The sequence below is a fragment of the Alligator sinensis genome, unplaced genomic scaffold (genome assembly GCF_000455745.1).
Source record: "Alligator sinensis unplaced genomic scaffold, ASM45574v1 scaffold428_1, whole genome shotgun sequence".
NCBI classification, from domain to species: domain Eukaryota; kingdom Metazoa; phylum Chordata; order Crocodylia; family Alligatoridae; genus Alligator; species Alligator sinensis.
In genome coordinates, this window is record NW_005841919.1 from 3329577 (window position 1) to 3340330 (window position 10754).

Genomic DNA, 10754 nt, shown 5'->3' on the forward strand with positions numbered 1-10754 from the left:
GGGCGGGTTGCGCTTTGCTGCGGCGGTGGCCGAGTGCTGATGTCCCCGGGGGCGCAGGGGGGGCGGCAGGACCCGCAGCGCTGACATGATTAGCGTGTCCGGGCATCGTTCACCTCCCTGCACGACGGGATGCCAGTCCCGCTCTGTCGCCCGTTGCTCACATTGGTTATCTGCTGATTGCTGATATGCATGAACAGTTCAAGTTATGTGTACTCCAGAGCATAGCCTTTTTTACAGTGCCTAAACAGAGCTCGCTTCGTTTCTCCTGTGGTCTGTGCCAGGCAAACCTATGATGCATACTACAGATGCACAATGCATTATGTTCTTAATTAGGTACATTTAAATACTAAGAGGTAATTGTAGGACCCTAATTAATCAGTGCACATTGGGTTTTTCTGATGTTGCATTGAAAGCTTGCAAAGGAATTTTTTTGGCTACTATTTAGTTGGTTGAATACAAGATATTGCTTCTGACCCAAGAGATTTATTGTACCTTTTGAACACTTTATTTCAACCCATGTACAGAGATAATGTTATCGTGCAAATACGGTAATTATTTTAAAATTAAAAATTGTAGCTCTGAGGTTGGAGCAGGTGATTTTCAGGACTGTATAAATGTATAAGAGCAGAGGACTGGACTTAGTGGCGTGAGAGGCACCTTCCAGTCCTGTGTGTGTAAGGTTATCTGCATTCCTGTTTCGTTACACAGGAAGGGGGGGAAAAGAAAGAAAACCTATTTATGTAAATCTAGCTCTGCATAAACTTTGGTTTGAAGCAATTAAACAGACATGTGGGATTTAATTCTGTAGTTAATATTTCTTCCACCTGAGCCTTTCATAGAGCTAATTTTGTCAAGGCCTTTCCTTCCTCTCTCCACGTACACCAGGGGCAGGCAACTATTTTGGGCACAGGGCCACTAACTGAGTTTTGGCAAGCCATCGAGGGGCGCATGACAGGTAGCCCAGGGCAGATAAATATTAATATTCTAATTTTTTTAGGGGTCCCGCGGGCCGGATAGGATGGCCTGGTGGAGCCTCATCTGGCCCCTGGCCGCATTTTGCCCACCCCTGACCTATGCCCTCTTTCAGTCCCTAAACAAGTCTTATAACAAAGGATGCTTGCTTTTGAAAGAAGACTGAAGGGATTAGACAAAGAGCACTTAATATTCTGTAAACAACATACAGTTGTTGCTTTTTGACTTCAAAATAAAAAAAGATGTGAAGCAAAGCAAAAAGCAGAAGGTGCCTTAAATTTTCAAACAAGCATATTATATCAAAGTATCAGCAGTGGATTGAATTTTCAGAGCATGGGAAGAGGTTTCAGAGGAGTGGATGGAAGTAGTGACCTTTGAAATTAGTTGTGAATTTCCAAAATGCTACTTATAATTAAGGAGAGTAGAAAAAAAAGTGCATTTACCATTTCTCTATGTAAAGACCTAACTTCTATAGTAGAAGGATATGCTACAAAATCCATATCACTGCACTTTGGAAAATATTTTTAAGGGACAAAATAGAAAATCAGTGAATGAATATCTAAATAGAATTAAACCACTTCAGATTGAATTTTTTGATGACTGCACTCTTAGGAGACTTGTTCTACTAATTGAGTTTCATACTATCACGTTACTGCTATTTTACTTTTTAAAAGTGAAAGCCCTTCCTGTGCATCAAAATGGAGTATTTGAGAGTACAAAGATAGTTTTATTTAAAAAATTGTGATAGTCTTTAATTGTCATTGGATTAGGGATAGGAGGGTTAGACTCGTATTAAACCTGTTATTATTTTAAACTATCATGTAAGTTTCCACAGTGGGCATTGTAGCAAATGTCCAGCCCTTTACATTACTCCATTGCATTATGGCTCAATCTGTAGCAACATCAAAATATTTAGTTACCAGATAAGAGGTAAAAGTACAGTTATATTTGCCTAAATTACTTGAGCTGTGCACTTTTTATTGGCTAGAAGACAAAGTCAATCTGGGTTTTACTTTTAGGCCTGGCAGTACCAATTCTAAGCTCTACCTAGCAGGGGATATGGCATAGCAAGTTCAGTCTGGGAACTGTGCTAATTACAGCAGACTTTAATGGCTATTTATTCGGCTTCTTCATAGTCCAGACAACATAGGGTACAAGTTGCTGCAGTCATGCGTCTATCATGCACCTGCTCAGAAGGTGGGGAAGTTCTATAGGTCACTGGGGCACTATAAAAGCCATAGTGGCTAATGAAATCAGTACATCTAGGTGTAACTAGCATGTAGGAAGGTAATTTTAGGAAGGGGTAACAATAAAGGAACTTTTAAAAATAATCGTGGAATGCACTGCTATGGGGGTTATCAGTTGTTGGTCTTTAACATGTGCGTTACTTTAGGTAGCGTTGCTGACACAGTATGCAAGCATTAAGATGATTTAAATTTAATTCTTAAAGGAATAATATCTCTTATAGATGGCACAAAGGAATTGTACCCCATTTCTGTGTACAGATATTCATGACTGAGTTCATTTTTGCCTTCCACTGACACATTTTTATTGACTACTGGTAGATCTAGGGTAATTGCATTCATATATGGATAGTTACTCCCATAACTAATCAGTCTACTTTTTGAAACAGAGGAGAGCAAATCTTTAGTTTGTATGGATTTAAACACTGGGTGATGATTAAGTTAAGGAATCTTGCCCTTTTGGTTATTTGAAAGGGTTTGTATAATGTGATAAACAGGTTTTATGGTATTTAATATGGTTGCTGGGTCAGTGACCTATTAACTGTGGTTGGTCTTGTCATTATTTGTCTTTATTTCATCACTGTTTACACTGGAGCATTGCGATTTAATTAAATCTGCAGGAGTGGAACTCTTTAAATCTAAAAAAATTACAGCTAGTTACATTTATTGTCTCTATCCCTTTTTGTCCAGGTCCATTTGGTTATAGATTTATTCTTAAAATTGAATGCTGTGGGTTAACTAATCTTTTGGGGAGAAATTTGAAATATATCTGCTTAGTTACTGAAATATCACATCTGGGAATACAAGGAATCTCATATTAGCCAGAAACATGTCAGAGCTGATATCATTACCAAACTTGGGTGCCATGTATGTGCATATTTACAGAACATGAACCTAATGACAGTTTAAGTAAAGCCGTTTTAATGGTAATAAAAGGCTAAGAGCCAGAATCTATTTGAGCAACAGATTAGGTGTTTAAATCTCTGTAAATTCATGAATACAAAAGGTAGGTGAGTTTCCTGCCTTGCCATTTTTGTGGCTTAGTCCCAAAGATAAGATCAAGGTGCACATGTTTTTTTCAGGTGCATGAGCAAAGTGAAATGGGATAATGATTAAATTTTGTGCAGACATAAGTTACTCTGCCATGAAATTACTGTATACCAGTATAAAATGTTCCATTTTAATTGTAACATTTGTCTGCTTCTATATGGGAACAATTTAAGGGAAACCTCTACCACTTTGATCCTGTTTTATTCCAGTTTATGTTAGTATGGGAGTGGACATCCATAAAAGTTTAATTGGAACAGCTGATGCATACTCCTGGAGCAGCAAGCCTGTTCAACTTGCCTTCTTTTAAAAAAAATATAAAGTTATTGTTTGTCCATAGCTTTAGATTCCCATTTAATGGAATAGGTTATAACTCTAAATATGTTCAGCAGAACAAATGTATATGTGAGTAATCTTGGTGACTAGAATGAGAGAAAATCTAAGTAAAAACTAGCTTTCACATACAGTAAGGGAATGGTGTGCGTGTGTGTTTAAGTTGTTTTCTGTGCAATTCTGTTGACTTCTTGTGGGTTGTGTGTCTTCATTTATGTTCCAAAATTACCTTGATGGATTTTTTTTAAAACATCTTTCACATGTAGTTCAGCTAAAATATATGCGTTTCTGGCTGTATCAAGAAAATAAAATCAGGCATGTATTTGGTAGCCATGTTGGTCTGAGACAAAAAGAAATGCAAAAATCTAGAACTCTTGGTTTAAGAAAATAGAATAGCATTTTAAAAAAGTCAAACACATTTTCTTATGTTGTGTTCCATTTAAGTATATAGCCCCTGGAAAGAAAAAAAAGGGCTTTATGCTTACCTGGAGTATGCACTTAGCTAAACTGGTAAATAGCGATTATTAAGGTCTCCATGCTGCCAGTGCATTGGTGTTAGCAGCCCCCAAAGTGACTAGCTGCTGTCAATTTCAAGGTTTGTAATGGCCAGTTTGGGGGCTGCTGTTAGGAACCTTGAAAATGAAGTAGCCTTGAAAACTAAGTAACATAATTCAAGGCTTCTATTAACAGACTTTTGACAGCTGCTTCCTCTTCAACGTTTCTGTGCAGTTAACTGCAGTACAATTGCATTACAAAGTAGGCAGTGATACCTAAGAGTCGTTTGCACTCAGGATTCATGGGTTTAACTGATATGCAGATAATTGATTGTTACGGTATAAGCAGTAGCTAATTATTTGGCAATGACATTCTGTTATACCAGTGGTGCTCAAACTTTTTTTCCCCGCGTGCCAGATGGGCAGTGAGTGCTTGGTCAGACTGCGGGCCAGATGGTGATTCTGATCCAGTGCCCAGGGCTGGTGCAGCAACTACCATCTGGCTATGCAGAACAGGGTGGGAGCAGTACAACCTGAGCCTGGACTTGCAGGGGAGGAAGGGGGCTTCACCTGGCCTTCATGGGGAAAAGGGGGGTATAGCCTGGCCCTGTGGGGTGGGGGGTGTGGAGGAAGGGGAATGGCTTAGCCCCAGTCTTGGCCCTGCTGGGGAAAAGGGGATGTAGCATAGTCTTGCAGGGGAGAAGGGGGTGGGGGCTGGCCCTGCAGGGAAGAGAGGACACAGCCTGGCTCTGAAAAGGCCCAGGGAGCTTGGGGTTTGGGAATTTGGCAGCGGGGAGGGTGGCCATATTAATGGCTGTCGCTCCCCTGCCACCAAACCCAAACTTCCTGACCCATGGGGAGCCCCTTGGGCTAGATGCAGTGGCTCTGCAGGCTGTATTTGGCTCGCAGGCTGGAGGTTGAGCACCCCTGTATTATGCAGTTAAGTGAACAATGTGCTTATCAGTATGCATATAAGTAGAGTACGTGATATTCTTAAAATGGTAAATGTAATGTCTTAGCTTTATGTATGCAGGTATATAAAGTATTTTGTACTTTCATCTTTTTTTTTTTAAGCTGAAGTCAGTAAAACAGTGATTATGCTTTTGGAAGATGAACTGGGAATTCACTGACTAGAAAGATGTGGGTTCCTGGCTGAAAGAAACTGAATGCTTCATAAGAATAAATTGTGCAGTCTGCAGATGCCCTTTCTAGTATACTGCCTCCTATCATCTGATCAGTGGTCAGGGGCTGAGTTATGTATTAACAGTAACAGGGCTTGTTACTCTCTTGGTAAGGGGTGGAGTGCTTCGATATTTGAAAAACTGGGAAAATAATATTACAAGCTTTTTATTGGCATCTGAATATTTGTTGCGAGTGTTTCCCCGATTTTTTTTTTTTTTTTATTAGGTACAAAATACTTTTTTTCTTCAAAAGATCTCCAATGTTTACTAATCCTTGGTGTCTGTCTTCATTTTCTACAGGCCAGTCAAGACACTTTTAGAATAGAATATGATACCTTTGGGGAACTGAAGGTCCCAAATGACAAGTATTATGGTGCACAGACTGTGAGATCTACAATGAACTTTAAAATAGGTGGTGCTTCTGAGAGAATGCCGGTAAGTAGCTTGAATATATTTTTAGGGATGCACTGATAGAGAATTTTGGGGCTGATACCGATGGCTGATTTTTAATGAGCCATATCAGCCGATACCAGTCTGATTGCCAATATGTGGCCTGGCAGCATGGAGAGCAGTGTCCGGCTGGTAAGTCTGTTGAGGGCGGAGGAAAGGGGCATGGTGGAAGTAGATTGAGGTCCTTGCGATGAGGGAAGGAGTGGGGCTGGGGCAGGGCACAGGACAGAGCTGCAGCTTGTCCAGGGAGGTGGGGTGGGCAGTTCCTGCTGCTGCACACACCCCGGGAGGGCATGGGGGGGGGGGTGCCCCCCACCCCTGCAATCTGTGTACAGGGTGAGGACTGGCTGCTGCTGTGGGGTGGTGCCAGGCTCTTCCTGGCAGGAGGGGGCTGGGCAGGGTTGCACTCGGGGTGGGTGGCAGCGGTGCTGGGAGGCGGGGGGCTATGACAAATTTTGGGGTGGCTGTAGCCCCCCCCCATAGTTCCCTTCCCAGTGCTACCAGTGCCTGCCCCAAGCACAGCCCTGGCCCAGCCCCCCCACGCCTGGAGGAGCCTGGTGCTGCCCCTGGCCTCAGCCTGCAGTGGCAGCCCGCCCTCACCCCATGCACAGATCCAGAGAGCACAAGTCCTCCTGGGGTGCATGCAGTGGCGGGAGGTGCCCCCCCAGATGAGCCGCTCACAGCTCTGTCCTGTGCCCAAGAATCTCCTCAACAAATTTTAAGTTAATCATAGCTTTTCAATAGTTACTCTGTTATTCTAAATCCTTTTTTAAATAACTTGTTTGAATGGAATATTTTAGCTTTAGCTTTTCAGCTGTGCTGTATTTTGCAGATTTTAAGGTGTAAAAAGAACTCTTACTTGGCAGTTTTCTGTATTGAAGAGTTATCCCCCTTGCATTCTAAGGATTGCCTTATATAAATCTGAAAGGTTGGTTTATTTTCTGTGCTGGACAGATTGAAACAATATAGAATTTGAGTACCTCCACTTTGCTATGCATTGCCTTTTGCATCCAGTATAAGTGAAATGTAATAAGACCTTTGTCCAAAAAGGCAACCGATTTATTTTTTTCCTGGTCTTTTGGTATAAGTATTATTTGAAATTTGTTGTGATATATAGTGTGTCTTGGTGTACGTAGAATTAGTATGTACATCTTTGCAATTTCCTACTGCCCTGCTTGATTAGATCTTAGAGACATTTAATTATCACAGATTGTATGGATAATGACTTTGGACAACCTAACTCTGTCCTTTTTGGATTTAGGCATAGAAGGAGTTAGATGAGCCTAGACTCTTCCTATGTATAAAAAGTTTACCTCTTTTCAATGCATCTTCATGTTTCAGGTTCAAGTTATAAGAGCTTTTGGGATCCTGAAGCGAGCAGCTGCTGAAGTTAATCAGGATTATGGTCTTGATGAAAAGATTGCTAATGCCATCATGAAAGCAGCAGATGAGGTAGGAGGATGCTGTTTAAAGCATTAGAACTGTAGTTCCTATTCTGTCTGCTAAATATCTTTCTGTAGGAACAGATTGTTTGAGAGAGGTGTATTCAGTTTCCTGAATTGTTACACTAAAGCACTAGTAACTGACTGGTAAATTTTGTTTAATGACTTTAAAATGTTCTACTTAGTTTTGCTTCTTATGTTTTATAGAAGCAAGTGGATACTTTAACGCATTTTGATATCTCTTTTTAAAGGTAACTTTTTCTCCTCACTACTACTACAATAAAGTTGTATCGAATTAATGCTGTCTTTGCCATCTGTAAAATAGGCAACATAAAATCCTCATCAGACAGGCAACATAGAAATTAAAGACAGGGGATGCGGTCAACCATGTTGGTCTGTTTGCTATGCTTCTTGACTGGGTGGGGGATTTTGGGTGGTGGAATCTCATTTGCCAGATAAGCCTTGTAACTCTTGACCTTTGTGATTTGTGATTTTTTACCATCTGCACCCTAGGTGGCATCTTGTCTTGGATTATGATTCGTCTCAAAGAATTTTCTATGCCTCCAAATTTTAGGAAAAGAATACCGGTCCTGAGCCGTAACCTTCGTTGTCATCCTCAGGGCCAAAAGGAGGCCAAACTATAGAGCAGTGATATTTCCTTTTAAGTTTATTATTTTGCTGTATACCCTTACCATTCAAAGGCATGGCTAGTAAAAATTATCCCTTATGTCACTAGATCTACATTAAAATTTCTCTTGGGTTGTTGGAGATTACAGAGTTGTTCTGCACTAATTCTGTTTCTTCCTTGTTTCATATCCCTTTTCACTTCTTCCCATGGAGCTTCTTGCATACTCTGTTTTGAGAAATGCTGCTATAAAAGGAGGGAAGTGATTTGGTTCCCCTTTATCAGGCCAACTGCTAGGCACTTGGAACAGCCTGCCAGTTCTATGCCTTGTCTTTTGAGCTGGTGATTGTCATGATCACATACCTACAGAGGCTGGGAGTTTATTACCCTTCTTGGATGATTGCTTGGTCAAGGGCATTGTTTTCATGGGTATCAATAAACTAATCCATGTCATTGTATAGGTATTGGAAACCATTACCTAAAGTCTCCATTTGGTCTCGACGCATTTGTTTGGAAAACTCTGGTCTCCTCCTAGGCTACTATTTAGGTATAAGCCTTGTAGCTCCAGGACAAGACTGGGGAAAGCACCTGTTTGACAGAAACAAGGTGTTTGAGCCAGTAGGTGATAGTTAATGCTACTTGATGTAGTTGGGACTTGAGGTTTTGTTAAAAACAAACAGCAAAGGGGCACTTGCATTGAATCTGTGTGACTGGTAGCCTCCAGACTTCCTTAGCCAGGTGTTTTCAGGAACAGTTTCCAGTTAGGAACGAACTTCCAAATGCCTCTTACTCAAATTGCACTTCCTGTGGACGTGCTCATTCTGAAATAAGAAGCCCATGTGGTGGCACTGTAATTCATGAAACGTGTTCTGTCTCCAAAAGCAACTTAAGCATTTCAGAAACAAGGTTTGTTTTGACCACGCTAAACGTCACCTGAAACCTAGTACTCTGAAAGGTGGTAGCAGATCAGATTTTATTCTGGTGAGAAACACCTGAGCATGGTTTTTGGTTGTAGCTGTGTTGGTCTAAGGACATAGGCAGGTAAAGTTATTTGGGTAGATATGATATCTCTTATTAGACCAACTGAGTAGTGTGGTGAGGGGGGTGGAGTTCTTGGCAAGCTTTTGGGTGTAGTCACCCTTCTTCAGACAGGGAGTCTCTGCTGGTTTGAGACTCCAAGGAAAGAGAAAAGCTAAAATTTTAGCTTCTAAACAGCTAAATAACTTCTCTCATTCCTTGGAGTCTCAGACCAGCAGAGACTCTCTCTGCCTGAAGAAGGATGACTGTGTCTGAAAGCTTGCCAAGAACTTTTTTTCCAACTACTTAGTTGGTCTAATAAGGTATCACATCTACCCAAAGAACCTTGCCTGCCTACTAACATGAGTAGGCACCTGTAGAAGGAAACACCAGTACTTTACTCTGTTAATCCCCTCCAAGGGGATTGGAACCTGTGGCATTCTTAGAAGTGAGGGGGGGAAAAAGTGATCCTGCATAGTCAGGGTGATAAGTGATATAACTTAATAGACATTTTCCTTGGCTCTGTTTCTACAACTGTAAATAAGGAATTTCAGTGAATAGCACTTTCAGATTCTGAAATGACAAATCTTAAAACCTAGTAGAAAACGGTATTCTGTCTTGCTGTCCTAACAGTAAGTGCAACTAATTTTATACTGATCTTAATTACACTGGTGAAAAGCTACTGAAATCAGTGAAGTATCTGTGGGGTACTTTGGATTTAATAACTGTAATGAAGTATTATTTAGCTAATAGCTTACAATGTGTCAGTGCTGCTGTTACAAGAATTAACAGAAACTTCTGTTTTTCTGTAGGTAGCTGAGGGCAAATTAAATGATCACTTCCCTTTGGTGGTATGGCAGACTGGATCTGGAACCCAGACCAACATGAATGTAAATGAAGTAATCAGCAACAGAGCAATTGAGATAATGGGAGGGAAACTGGGGAGCAAGACCCCAGTGCATCCTAATGATCATGTTAATAAAAGTCAGGTCAGTATTTACATTTTCAAATAGGTATGGTATTTTTATACTAAAACTAAAAGTAGCTTTTAGTTTTACTTTTTACACTAAAACTTTCAAGTTAAATCTTAATAGTTCTTACGAGGTCATTGCTGTTAGATATAGGTGTTTTGTGTCTATAATTTCAGACTTCAAAGCTCTTATGATGCAGTTGATCACTAAATTGATTCAGATGTTAATTGCTGTTCATTGTAGTGGAGCAAATAGTAATTTACTTTGTCTACATTTCAGGGCTAACAGCAGTGCAGCAGGTTGTTAGCCATTGATAGCTCAGTTAAGGCTAATTGCAGATATAGACAGTAGATGAATTGGTGTCTCACTTTGCCAATTCCACAAGAGAGGACCAAGGATTGGAAGGATCTGGAGCATAATTGCTCTTATCTCTAATTCTGGGGTTGAATTAAAGCTGGCTACAACTTCTCTGTTGCCTTTCTTTTAAATAAAGATCTCACTATCTGTGGTGGTTGTTTTTGTTATTAGAATAACAGGAAAAAAATGAGCTCTTTTTGAAATGTTATATGCAGCTTTGTTTAAATGATTACTGACTGCAGTCAAACTGCTAGCTATTTTACAGATGGAAATGTAATAAACTCTGAAATGTATAGGTCACTAATTTGATATTGCTTATGTTTTGTTCTGGTATATTAGGTTGAATTTATTGATCCTCAGAAAAAGTTTGAACTTTTTATTAGCTTGTAGTGCATATAGGTTTTCCCATTTAAAGATAATCACATAGTTAATTAATAATATGATTAAAGCCTCGGTATCCTTTGGACTTTTTGACTTGTAATATTTTTCCTCCAGATTTCCATTCATTGGTAGATTGACAGGTGTTTTATTGCTTCAGCTAGCAATAATGGAATCAAATGTAGATTTTAAAGGTCAACAAGATGAACATGTTATAGATCTCTGTAGCATGTTACTCTCCTC

The 10754-nt window shown here is 40.2% G+C and overlaps 1 protein-coding gene across 1 annotated transcript in view; it reads left to right on the forward strand.

The window, feature by feature from the left end:
* FH (fumarate hydratase) overlaps positions 1-10754 on the forward strand; it is a 29043-nt gene that overhangs the window by 5291 nt on the left and 12998 nt on the right. Inside the window, exons 2-5 of the mRNA XM_006019000.3 lie at positions 654-674; positions 5572-5706; positions 7063-7173; positions 9618-9794. Coding sequence (XP_006019062.1) covers positions 654-674; positions 5572-5706; positions 7063-7173; positions 9618-9794 — 444 coding nt within the window. The remainder of the gene's footprint in view (positions 1-653; positions 675-5571; positions 5707-7062; positions 7174-9617; positions 9795-10754) is intronic.